Source organism: Oncorhynchus masou, chromosome 24 (assembly GCF_036934945.1).
Source record: "Oncorhynchus masou masou isolate Uvic2021 chromosome 24, UVic_Omas_1.1, whole genome shotgun sequence".
NCBI classification, from domain to species: Eukaryota; Metazoa; Chordata; class Actinopteri; order Salmoniformes; family Salmonidae; genus Oncorhynchus; species Oncorhynchus masou.
The window spans coordinates 77,973,357-77,986,618 of NC_088235.1; the positions used below are offsets into that span (position 1 = coordinate 77,973,357).

The 13,262-nt window shown below is 49.6% G+C and overlaps 1 protein-coding gene across 2 annotated transcripts in view; it reads left to right on the forward strand.

Annotated features, from left to right (window-relative positions):
* Nucleotides 1–13,122, forward strand: part of LOC135512724 (fibrillin-2-like) — an 88,640-nt gene extending 75,518 nt beyond the window's left edge. For both annotated transcript variants that reach the window (XM_064935035.1, XM_064935036.1), the window contains exons 45-64: nt 56–172; nt 315–443; nt 877–996; nt 1,387–1,512; nt 1,683–1,835; nt 2,088–2,153; nt 3,629–3,754; nt 4,471–4,590; nt 4,726–4,848; nt 5,619–5,750; nt 5,965–6,090; nt 6,291–6,497; nt 6,645–6,770; nt 6,900–7,022; nt 7,212–7,328; nt 7,471–7,599; nt 7,768–7,887; nt 8,185–8,416; nt 9,685–9,844; nt 9,990–13,122. In XM_064935035.1, the coding sequence (XP_064791107.1) occupies nt 56–172; nt 315–443; nt 877–996; nt 1,387–1,512; nt 1,683–1,835; nt 2,088–2,153; nt 3,629–3,754; nt 4,471–4,590; nt 4,726–4,848; nt 5,619–5,750; nt 5,965–6,090; nt 6,291–6,497; nt 6,645–6,770; nt 6,900–7,022; nt 7,212–7,328; nt 7,471–7,599; nt 7,768–7,887; nt 8,185–8,416; nt 9,685–9,844; nt 9,990–10,361 (2,924 nt within the window). In that variant the 3' untranslated portion in view covers nt 10,362–13,122. The remainder of the gene's footprint in view (nt 1–55; nt 173–314; nt 444–876; nt 997–1,386; nt 1,513–1,682; nt 1,836–2,087; nt 2,154–3,628; nt 3,755–4,470; nt 4,591–4,725; nt 4,849–5,618; nt 5,751–5,964; nt 6,091–6,290; nt 6,498–6,644; nt 6,771–6,899; nt 7,023–7,211; nt 7,329–7,470; nt 7,600–7,767; nt 7,888–8,184; nt 8,417–9,684; nt 9,845–9,989) is intronic.
* Nucleotides 13,123–13,262: the final 140 nt, after the last annotated feature.

Sequence of the window (13,262 nt, forward strand, 5' to 3'; positions counted from 1 at the left end):
TAGTTTTTCAATCATCTCACCTCTGTCTCACCCCCTGGTCTCGCTCCCGTCTCAGATATCGACGAGTGTGACAGACAGCCGTGTGGGAACGGAACCTGTAAGAACACAGTGGGCTCCTACAACTGTCTCTGCTTCCCGGGATTCGAGCTCACGCACAACAATGACTGCATGGGTACGTATGACATCCCGAGGTATCTCATCCTGGAAAATAGCACCATGGCGACAGTTAAGGAGTAGTTCAGTCGAAATGTTAAAAGGGATTCTTTCGAGTAGCATATTTTGAATAATCTCTCCACTTCCCCGTCCCCCTCCAGACATTGATGAGTGCAGTGCGTTGGTGGGTCAGGTGTGTAGGAACGGCCAGTGTATCAACAGCCTGGGATCCTTCCAGTGTCTCTGTCAGGATGGCTACGAACTCACCCCAGATGGAAAAAACTGTGTCGGTAAGCAACGTCAACACCGTAGCAACTCCAAACCTGGCTCAAGTACATTTGTCGTATACTTTTGAATATTTGATTCATGCTTGATTTAGTTTGCCTGGTACAATGGAGCCAATGCAACCTTTATTTTTTTACTAGGCAAGTCAGTTAAGAACAAATTCTTATTTTTCAATGATGGCCTAGGAACAGTGGGTTAACTGCCTGTTCAGGGGCAGAACGACAGATTTTGTACCTTGTCAGCTCGGGGATTTGAACTTGCAACCTTTCGGTTACTAGTCCAACACTCTAACCACTAGGCTACACTGCCGCCCCAATGGTCCCCAAAGTGCAAACCCCAAGCTAAATCAAGTATTTGGAAGTGTTTGATGTATGTCTTGGGGTGTATAGTGTGTTTTCATGGAGGCGTACTGTATAATCACACAATGTTCTTCCTCAGATATCAATGAGTGTGTGAGTCTTCCTGGTACCTGCTCTCCTGGAACCTGTCAGAACCTGGACGGGTCGTTCCGCTGTATCTGCCCAACTGGATACGAGGTCCAGAACGACCAGTGTATAGGTAGGAGCCCTACACACACACACACAAACACACACTCCGCCGCGCGCTTAACTATTGGAGGTGAAAGAGACCATTAACTTTGACGCAAGTTCACACACACACTGAATAGCTACCACGGAGAACATGACTTCATTACCTCTGCACATTCTGATCCCACCTGCTCACACAGATAGAGCCAGCACACGCCCCCACCTACACATCAGGGTGTCAACGACCTGCAGTGACCCTGCCTTCTGGCCCAACACACACCCACACCACACGCTGTGTAACAGCCTTATAGCCTTGTTGCAGCAGCACCATCTGGCCTTAGAGTTTGCCGTGATTTTGCACTCATTCCCTCTCCCGCCTCTCATCCCTATTGCCCTGTCGGTTGCTCACTTTCTCTTCCAGATATCAACGAGTGTGAGGTGGAGCCCAATATCTGCCAGTTTGGCACGTGTACCAACACCCCAGGAAGCTTCCAGTGTATCTGCCAGAATGGCTTTGTCCTGTCGGACAATGGGCGCCGCTGTTTGGGTGAGAGAGGGAGAGAACTGTACGTTACAGTAGTCATTAAATGGCCAAGTAACAGATGTGTTAGAAGTCACAGCACCTCAGTTCTTCCCAGCAGACCCACTAGTGGGAGTCTATTGTCTGCTATATCCACCTGACTGTGTTTTTCCCCCCCAACCCACTCGGTATGACAGATACCAGAGAGAGCTTCTGTTTCACCCGCTTCGAGTCAGGCAAGTGTTCTGTGCCAAAGGCCTTCAACACCACCAAGGCCAAGTGCTGCTGCAGCAAGATGCCAGGCGAGGGCTGGGGAGACCCGTGCGAGCTGTGCCCACACGAGAGCGAGGGTGAGTCACGCGCACGACACACACGTTCCCCACACACACACACACACACACACACACACACACACACACACACACACACACACACACACACACACACACACACCACACACCTCACTTCCAGTACTTTTCCATTCAATGTTTGTTATGATAACATATTCCTTAACACAAGCCAGTTGATGAGAACTAAGCCTACTGGATCCTGTCTTGTCAGTGTGTGTACATTTAACGTCTAACGTCTCCTTGTGTCTCCAGCGTCCTTTAAAAGCCTGTGTCCCTACGGCCATGGATCCCTGCCTGGACTTGGGGAAACCCGTGAGGGTGAGTGACAAGTGGCACGACTGGGTCAACCCCAGACATACCAACCCCTCAACTGAATCAGCTCTCTGATGACCAGATGTCAAAAATGTCTGGTCAATAAACTGTCCTCATCTGTCTTTCTGTGGACATGAACGAGTGTCTGGACAATAAACTGTCCTCATCTGTCTTTCTGTGGACATGAACGAGTGTCTGGTCAATAAACTGTCCTCATCTGTCTTCCTGTAGATATGAACGAGTGTCTGGACAATAAACTGTCCTCATCTGTTTTTCTGTAGACATGAACGAGTGTCTGGACAATAAACTGTCCTCATCTGTCTTCCTGTAGACATGAACGAGTGTCTGGACAATAAACTGTCCTCATCTGTCTTTCTGTAGATATGAATGAGTCTCTGGACAATAAACTGTCCTCATCTGTCTTCCTGTAGATATGAACGAGTGTCTGGACAATAAACTGTCCACATCTGTCTTCCTGTAGATATGAACGAGTGTCTGGACAATAAACAGTCCTCATCTGTTTTCCTGTAGATATGAACGAGTGTCTGGACAATAAACTGTCCTCATCTGTCTTTCTGTGGACATGAACGAGTGTCTGGTCAATAAACTGTCCTCATCTGTCTTCCTGTAGATATGAACAAGTGTCTGGACAATAAACTGTCCTCATCTGTCTTCCTGTAGACATGAACGAGTGTCTGGACAATAAACTGTCCTCATCTGTCTTTCTGTAGATATGAATGAGTCTCTGGACAATAAACTGTCCTCATCTGTCTTCCTGTAGATATGAACGAGTGTCTGGACAATAAACTGTCCACATCTGTCTTCCTGTAGATATGAACGAGTGTCTGGACAATAAACAGTCCTCATCTGTTTTCCTGTAGATATGAACGAGTGTCTGGACAATAAACTGTCCTCATCTGTCTTTCTGTGGACATGAACGAGTGTCTGGTCAATAAACTGTCCTCATCTGTCTTCCTGTAGATATGAACAAGTGTCTGGACAATAAACTGTCCTCATCTGTTTTTCTGTAGACATGAACGAGTGTCTGGACAATAAACTGTCCTCATCTGTCTTCCTGTAGATATGAACGAGTGTCTGGACAATAAACTGTCCTTATCTGTCTTCCTGTAGATATGAACGAGTGTCTGGACAATAAACTGTCCTCATCTGTCTTCCTGTAGATATGAACGAGTGTCTGGTCAATAAACTGTCCTCATCTGTCTTTCTGTAGATATGAATGAGTGTCTGGACAATAAACTGTCCTCATCTGTCTTCCTGTAGATATGAACGAGTGTCTGGACAATAAACTGTCCTCATCTGTCTTTCTGTAGATATGAATGAGTGTCTGGACAATAAACTGTCCTCATCTGTCTTCCTGTAGATATGAACGAGTGTCTGGACAATAAACTGTCCTCATCTGTCTTCCTGTAGATATGAACGAGTGTCTGGACAATAAACTGTCCTCATCTGTCTTCCTGTAGATATGAACGAGTGTCTGGACAACCCAGGCGTCTGTGTGAACGGTGTCTGTATCAACACAGACGGATCGTTCCGCTGCGAGTGTCCCTTTGGCTACAACCTGGACTATACCGGGGTCAACTGTGTTGGTGAGCTGACCCCTATTGGTGGTGATAATGATGATGAGGAGGATTAGATTTACTTTCCTTCAAGATTACATTCTTGTCAGAAGTCAACATACCTGAGGACAAATTCATTTACATGATCACCCTTCCCCTCCTCTCCCTCCCTCCTCTCCCTCCCTCCTCCCTCCTCTCCCTCCCTCCTCTCCCTCCCTCCCTCCTCTCCCTCCCTCCTCTCCCTCCCTCCCCTCCTCTCCCTCCTCTCCCTCCCTCCTCCCTCCTCCCTCCTCTCCCTCCTCTCCCCCTCCCTCCTCTCCCTCCCTCCTCTCCCTCCCTCCCTCCCTCCTCCCCTCCCTCCTCTCCCTCCCTTCTCCCTCCTCTCCCTCCCTCCCCTCCCTCCCTCCCTCTCCCTCCCTCCCTCCCTCCTCTCCCTCCCTCCCTCCTCCCCCTCCCTCCCTCCCTCCCTCCCCCTCCCCCCTCCCTCCTCCCTCCTCCCTCCCTCCCTCCCTCCTCTCCATCCCTCCCTCCCCTCCCCCCTCCTCCTCTCCATCCCTCCCCTCCCTCCCCCTCCTCTCCCTCCCTCCCTCCCTCCTCTCCCTCCCTCCCCCTCCTCCCCTCCTCTCCCTTCCTCCTCCCTCCTCTCCCTCCTCCTCCCTCCCTCCTCCCTCCTCTCCCTCCCTCCCTCCCCTCCCTCCCTCCCCCTCCCTCTCCCTCCCTCCCTCCTCCCTCCTCTCCCTCCCCAGACACTGATGAGTGCTCTATAGGAAACCCCTGTGGTAACGGGACCTGTACTAATGTGGTGGGAGGCTTTGAGTGCTCCTGTCATGAAGGCTTCGAACCTGGCTCAATGATGACCTGTGAAGGTATGTAACATCATACAAACACACACCCGTGACCTTTCACCTGGGAAATTACAAACGCTTATGATGATATACCGTCCGATTGTACAATTATTCTTGTATGACAGAATGCTCATGTACTCATCTCTCTCTCCCCAGATATCAACGAGTGCTCTCTGAACCCCCTGCTGTGTGCCTTCCGCTGTGTCAATACTTTTGGTTCCTACGAGTGCATGTGTCCCTCGGGCTACGTGCTGCGAGACGACCACCGCATGTGCAGAGGTGAGGGGACGCGGCATAACCTCCCTCCACACAGAAGTCTCTGTCTCTCTCCCTCCACATGAGACTTTTCTCTCTCTCTCTCTCTCTCTCTCTCTCTCTCTCTCTCTCTCTCTCTCTCTCTCTCTCTCTCTCTCTCTCTCTCTCTCTCTCTCTCTCTCTCTCTCTCTCTCTCTCTCTCTCTCCCTTTATCAGCAGACATATGATGTGGGGTAGCTATTATACAGCTGTGTTAAAGTGAAGTTAGTTTATCATCGTAAATTCACCCGGCTGGTTTTCTATGGCCGTGCTTTAGAGATGGCAGTTTTACAGTGAACTTGATTCATGGCTGGATTATGAACATACTGTACGTTACAGTATAATCATTCATCTGTTTTAGTCATTTGTTTTTTCCCGCTTCTTATTGGTCAAATGGATCAGTAGACATCTTTGTCTATTTTGCTTTAAACATTTCCTCTCCTCGTCTCTGTCTCTCTCTCGCTCTCCGTCCCTCTCTCTCTCTCTCTCCTTCCCTCTCTCTCTCTCTCTCCTTCCCTCTCTCTCTCTCCCTCTCTTCCTCCCTCTCTCTCTCTCTCTCTCTCCGTCCCTCTCTCTCTCTCCTTCCCTCTCTCTCTCTCCCTCTCTTCCTCCCTCTCTCTCTCTCTCCCTCTCTCTGCCTCCCTTCCCTCTCACTCTCTCTCCCTCTCTCTCTCTCTCTCTCTCCCTCCCTCCCCTCTCTCTCTCTCTCCCTCCCCTCTCTCTCTCTCTCTCTCTCTCTCTCTCTCTCTCTCCAGACCAGGATGAGTGTTCGGAGGGGCTGGATGACTGTGAGTCCAAGGGCATGTCCTGTAAGAACCTGATTGGCACTTTCATGTGTATCTGCCCCCCTGGCATGCAGCACAGACCTGACGGAGATGGCTGCATGGGTGAGTCACGCACGCACGCACACACACACACTCTCTCTCTCTCAATGGCTAATACACACACCCAGACACGCAAACAAATACACACACACTGCAGGAGAGAAATCACTTCTTGAAAGTGATTCCATTTTATGTCACACTGTTCTAAACTCTCATCTTTTCCCATCTTCTCCTTCGTCCGCTCCTCCTTTTCCTCTCATCCTCCTCCCCCTGGCAGACCTGAATGAGTGTCGCGCGAAGCCTGGCGTCTGTAAGAACGGGCGCTGCGAGAACACAGTGGGCAGCTACCGCTGTGTGTGCAACGAGGGCTTCCAGCCCAGCTCCACCGGAACGGACTGTATCGGTGAGAATATCACCACAGAGGACTCTGCAGAAGGGTGCACAACCCATCCACGCAATGTCAATGCAGCCGCATCAAAAGCAAAGCATGAAAGACTGTCTCACCCCTTCCCCACACATACTTGATAGGTGGCTCCTGTAAATTGCGGACTCATCTCTCCCTCTCTCCCCCTGTCCTTCTCTCCCCTCCCTCCACCCCTACAGATAACCGACAGGGCTTCTGTTTCACCGAGGTGCTCCAGACTATGTGTCAGCAGGGCTCCACCAACAGGAACAGCGTCACCAAATCGGAGTGCTGCTGCAACCTTGGGCGCGGCTGGGGACCCCAGTGTGAGCTCTGCCCACTGCCTGGCACCGTGCAGTACAAGAGGATGTGCCCACTGGGACCCGGGTACACCACCGACGGCAGAGGTTAGCTAGAGGAGAGGATGTGAGACAGGGGTTGAGGGGGGGGGGGGGGATGGTAACGGAGCGTGGAATGGAGAAAGGGATGAGAGAGGTACGAGGGCTGTGTGTGTGTGCGTGTGTATCTGACACCCCCGCCCGCTGTTGTTGCAGACATCAATGAGTGCACGGTGATGCCAGACCTGTGTAAGAACGGCCAGTGCATCAACACCATCGGATCGTTCCGCTGCCACTGCAACGTGGGTTATACCACCGACTTCACCAGCACCTCCTGCATTGGTATGACCCATCTCTCTCTCTCTCTCTCTCTCTCTTTCTTACCGGGCCTCGGACCAAACCGTCCTGGCTGCGGGGTAGAAATTGCTCTCATTCTGACCTTATTACTCACCACTGTCTGTGGCGTTTCAGATATGGATGAGTGTTCCGCGTCTCCCAAGCCCTGTAACTTCCTGTGTAAGAACACAGAGGGCAGCTACCTGTGCTCCTGCCCCAGAGGATACACTATGCAGCCTGACGGAAAGACCTGCAAAGGTGGGGGGACCCTGCTCCTGGCCACACGCACAGCCTTCAAGACCAGTCCGATAAATACAGAAACATGAGTTCCCATTTCCACATGATCCCTCTATCTGAATTGTCTAACATGCCAACTGGTACTTTCAATTACATCCAGTATACTTGCTTTCTTCACCGTTTATGAACAAATCCATATTTCTACTCCAGATCTGGATGAGTGTTCCACCAAGCAGCACAACTGTCAGTTCCTGTGTGTCAACACCATCGGCGGTTTCACCTGCAAGTGTCCTGCAGGCTTCACCCAGCACCAAACCGCCTGCATCGGTGAGGGGCCATGAGCAAGATGCACACTTTGTTTAGGACAATTCTACCTCCTAGAAAAGTCCAAGAACTCTTTAGACTTAAAACTGGGTGGTTGAATGGTTTTGAACGAAATCTCAGGAATGCGTATCTTCATCTCTCGCAGACAACAATGAGTGTAATGGGCAGAACAGTGTGTGTGGCTCCAGGGCTTCCTGTGTCAACACTCCCGGCAGCTTCAACTGTGACTGTGGGAAAGGCTTCTCTCTGGACACCACTGGCCTGGAGTGTGAAGGTGAGGACCCGACGCACACACACACACACACACACACACACACACCGCTCCCCGTCATAAGCACACACGCATAACACACCACCCACTTTTGCTAGTTTTTGCCCCCCCAAAAATGTATTTTCTAATGTCTACCCCCCCCCCCCCCCATGTCTGTGACTTCTCTTTCAGATGTGGATGAGTGTGGCAGTAACCATCGCTGTCAGCATGGCTGTCAGAACATGATGGGAGGTTTCCGCTGTGGCTGTCCTCAGGGCTATGTACAACACTACCAGTGGAACCAGTGTGTGGGTGAGTGGGACAGACACGCACCAGTCACTTACTTAAACCCATTTTGATTCAAGCGGTGCATACGGCCACAAGATATGTCACTGACCGGTATTGAGGACATAGGCGCTGTGCTCTGTGTGTCATATCCTCAATGGAGATTCAGGACCTAATTTAACAAGTATCCGCGTCAATGAGAAAGACAAATGAAAGGTAGAACAAAATGTGATACCGTGGGCAGTCTGTGCACAATGTGCTTCGGTTGGTGTTTTACTCATTTTTGACTCTCTCTCTCTCCCTCCCTCCGTCCCCTTCCTGTAGATGAGAATGAGTGTTCGGGTGCGTCTGTGTGTGGCTCAGCCTCCTGCTACAACACCCTGGGCAGCTTTAAGTGTTTGTGTCCGTCCGGCTTTGACTTTGAACAGGGAGGAGGCGGCTGCCAGGATGTCAATGAGTGTTCCATGGGCAGTAACCCCTGCAGCTTCGGCTGCTCCAACACTGACGGAGGATACCTGTGTGGCTGTCCTGGAGGTTACTACAGGGCTGGACAGGGGTGAGTGTGCTGGACAGGGGTGAATGGGCTGGACAGGGGTGAGTGGGCTGGACAGGGGTAAGTGGGCTGGACAGGGGTAAGTGGGCTGGACAGGGGTGAGTGGGCTGGACAGGGGTGAGTGGGCTGGACAGGGGTAAGTGGGCTGGATAGGGGTAAGTGGGCTGGACAGGGGTTAGTGGGCTGGACAGGGGTGAGTGGGCTGGACAGGGGTGAGTGGGCTGGACAGGGGTGAGTGGGCTGGACAGGGGTGAGTGTGCTGGACAGGGGTGAGTGTGCTGGACAGGGGTGAGTGTGCTGGACAGGGGTGAGTGTGCTGGACAGGGGTGAGTGGGCTGGACAGGGGTGAGGGGCTGGACAGGGGTGAGTGTGCTGGACAGGGGTGAGTGGGCTGGACAGGGGTGAGGGGCTGGACGGGGTGAGTGGGCTGGACAGGGTGAGTGGGCTGGACAGGGGTGAGTGGGCTGGACAGGGGTGAGTGGGCTGGACAGGGGTGAGTGGGCTGGACAGGGGTGAGTGGGCTGGACAGGGTGAGTGGGCTGGACAGGGGTGAGTGGGCTGGACAGGGGTGAGTGGGCTGGACAGGGGTGAGTGGGCTGGACAGGGGTGAGTGGTTTCCCAAATGGTGTCAGGCGTACCCACTGATGGGGTGTTGCTGATTTCTTACAGGTTAATGGCTCAAAGCAGCGTCTTGGTTACAAGCGTTGGTTTTTTAATCACTTATTGGGTCAAGATATGTATTTATTTTTTATTTCAAAAGGACTTCAAAAGCTTTAGGTTGGTCGCAGCACAAAAATGTATTTGAAACCAGTGGGAACAACACCCTCATACCACACAGCACTGTACCAGCGGTCTAACTCTTATTATCTCCACAAGAAAGACTATCTCCCTGTGTTATAATTAAGCAATAAGGCCTGAGGAGGTGTGTGGTATATGACCAACATACCACGGCTAAGGGCTGTTCTTATGCACAACGCAACACGGAGTAGTTCCGCTGTTCTAAGGCACAACGCAACACGGAGTGTCTGGATACAGCCCTCAGCCGTGGTAATTGGCCATATACCACCACACTCCCCCCCGAGGTGCCTTATTGCTATTATAAACTGTTTACCAACGTAATTGGAACAGTAAAAAAAATACTTTTTGGTCATACCCGTGGTATACGGTCTGATATTCCATGGCTTTCAGCCAATCAGCATTCAGGGCTCGAACCACACGGTTTATAAATGTGAGTAGTATGCCCTGACGTCTGTATCTCTCTGACTCCCCAGTCATTGTATAACGGGCCAGGGCTTCCAGGATCAGTATAGCTCAGAGGGAGACGATGAGGACAGTCTGTCTCCAGAGGCCTGCTACGAATGTAAGATCAACGGAGACGTCGGCAAGAAGGGACGACACAGACGTCACGCTGCTGGGGACAACGACCTCAAGGTGCTGTCTCTACTCTCTTTTCTGCTCTTTTGTGGTCTCCCACTCGTTCTTACATCTACAGGTTCTAAACGTCTACCAGTTGTGTGTATTTGTATGTTGTTGTTATGTCGCTATGTGCTGACCCTCTCCTCCCGCGTCTCTCCAGGAGGTGAGCATGGCCAGCGTGGACACCCAGGAGTCCATCCCCATGAACCTGAGCCTGGCCTCGCTGCTCAACAAGGAGCCCCTGCTGGAGCTGCTGCCGGCCCTGGAGCCCCTGGAGCACCATGTGCGCTACGTCATCACCCACGGCAACCAGGGCGAGCACTTTCGCCTGCTGGAGCGCCGCGACGGGAAGAGCGTGCTGAGGTTGGGCAGGAAGTCACCTCCCCCTGGCTCCTACCGCCTGGAGATCGCTAGTCTGCCCCTGTTCGGGCCGTGGCGCCTCCGACAGCTGGAGGAGGAACACGACAGCGACTACCTGCTGGGAGAGATAGGAGACGCCCTGCGCATCAAGCTGCACATCCACCTGCACTGAGCTGCAAGCACTCCAACCCTCCCTAGGCTCCCTACTTTCTTCCCTTTCAGCCCCTGGACTGACTTTATAATGACCCCTCTGACCCTTGACCTTAACCCCAGGACCATCCCCAACCAATCGGGGTAGGGGGCTTTGAAAGACTGAGTCAACCAGCCCAACCACTTTTTAATTGTCAATGTTCTTCTTTTTTTTACCTCCCCCCCGACCCACCCCTCCTATTCCACTTGGAGAAGGAGTGGAGGAGATTACAGAAAGGTATGCCGTGTTTGGACCACAAACCCCTGCCATTTAAGATTTTACACACAAAATGGCTGACGAGAATCCATGAAGCACTGGGATAAGTGGAAATGGAAGGAGATGCACAAAAAGCAGAACATGTTTGAAATGGTAAAGAAAGTGTTATAAAGTATAAGGGAGAAGTATTTTACTGTTGAGTTCGTGTAGGACAATCTTCTTATGGTGAAGTGGAAATGTAAGAACCACTGATTTGCTAGGAGACAAATAGGGGTGTGTGTTGGTGAATGGTGGTCCAAGCAGTCCCTCACCTGTCTGTAATCTCTGTGAAATCACAACACTGGGGTTAGAGGTCATGCTTCACCCTACTCAGTATTCTAGCGTGTCAGTTAATGTATTGTAGTGTTAAAAAAATGTTCACAAGAAGGACTGCAACATTTACGCAACATGTCAGGTTTAACACTAATGTAATGGAGAGTTGGTCATCATGCATAGTATCAATTCTAGGAGTAAAACACCAGCTTTATACTGTTTATAATCATGCTTTCATGTAAAGCAGTGGTAAGCAGGGACTCTCTGGTGTGATGCCGTGTGCTACCGGCTGGTGTTCTGTTACCTCAATTCTTCTCACTCATCTCCTCCACTCACCATACATTAGCGCTGTTGTAATGCCTCCGCTGGCCAGGAGAGGGCCACACTGTCCCTCAGCATGAGCCATGTCCAGAGACAGAGGTAGAAGTCACCCCTAATCACTGTTCCAGGTTCAGATCTTGTTTTATCTCCTAAATGGTTGAGGTTAGGATTGAGGTAGGATAATCTGATCCTAGCTCTGTGGTTAGGGGCAACGTCTACATTGTACTGCAGTTTAATTATCATGCACTGAAACTGCTCATTGAATTTAATCAGGGAGATTTGCTTCAAAATCCAGCAAACAGGTCCTGAGGGATTCAGCTTTTCTGAGAGTTGACATTCTGACTGGCAGTGAGAACTCTTGGACGGCTAAACCATCTGCTGCCCATAGAAACATCGCTGGGGATGAAAAATACTGTAACAACCTCAATGGTACATGACAACGCTACTGCAAACATACAGTTAAACGTTTGGGATTTTTACAGAACACATAAATGCACACACATATACAACACACACACACACACACAGGTGAACTCTGAACCTTACTGAAAACAAGCATCCATCAGGGCGTACTTTGTTTTGTGTTTTTCTCAACGAGAAAAAGGTGCTAAATACTTCCCTCTTACGCTGTACAAAAAAAGATTGCGGTCTTGAATCTTGATTGCGGAAAAAAAGTGACATTTTTACTAGGTTTTTTTGTTTGTTTTGTGTTTGTCTGTCTTTCGTAATGTCTTAATGCTGAGAACCAATATTATCGAACTTGCTTCTTGAAAATGTAATTGTATATTTTTAAGTGAAATGTAGATGTTTTTGTTGTTTTTTAAAAAGCGTCAAGGCTGCCCAAACCAAATACTTATTGTAAACCCAAGGTTGAAGTCCTTAAAGTGCTGGTGACTTTGTTCTGCTCAGAAAAAAAAGATCAAATCAAATCCTAAAGTGGCATCCATTTTGTGATCATGCAGTCGATTCGAACATGGCCTTAATTAAGTACCACGGTTTACCTATCATTGTCCTACTCAGCTCATACTGTAGTCTCTGAGCTCATAATGCCGTCGGTTAGTGGGTGCAGAGTTCCAGCAGCTTGGTACCTGATAAGTTGTGTGCAACGGACCATAGGTGTTGGCAAGACGGCACAAACAGATCTTGGACCAGGCTAAATTGAGTGTCAGTGACCAAAACACACAGCTACGGTAACATTCTCACTCTACAGTATGTCTCAGTATTGTGAAGTTGACACTGTAACAAGCTTATAGGATCAACGCAAACTCAATGTGGCCATCTATCTCACACTGGCCGTGAGTGTCTCTGTTTAGTAACCGATCTCTGGTGCTCAACTATGATTTTGCTCTCTGAACATGCAAGGTTACTGCACTGTCCCCACAGCCTGGGCTATATTTATGCATAAAACATTTAACATGGGAACTTTGTATCTGGTTTGTTATTTTATTTGCCACTGTGTTAAGGAAAGAATGTGCGTGTGCATACTGTGTCTCAGCTTCAGTGGCAACCTTGAACTTCACTGTTATCAACGCCCCATCGGTCAATGCTGATTTGAATTTGAGGGAGTAAAGAACTCAAATGTTAGATCTTCAGAGGTTTTTAGGGGGGGGTAGAGAATGTAGACTCAACACCTATAGATCTCTCAGAAACCAGCTGATGGTTTCAATAAGAATCATTACTCTATCTGGGGCAAAACTGAACATCCCTCACAAACTAGTCTTTTCCAATTTTCAAAACTCTTTATTTTATGCTGGGACAAAATCCATCCACCCAAGATTTATCATCTATTGGGTACACATTTGCAATCTATCAAATTTGGATGATTCTCATTATTTTGTAAACTTTTGTCAGTGACATAAATGGCAATAAAAGTATTGTGGGTTATATTTTTAAAGGATTGTCTTGGAGTTTCATTTTCCTGCCCTGTAAATGTCCCATTGGTGCTTCGTTAAAGTGATTTAAAGTGGAGTAATATGGTGAAATGCTTTATTGATTTTACATGAAGAGGAATACACTCCCACACTGGAAACACAA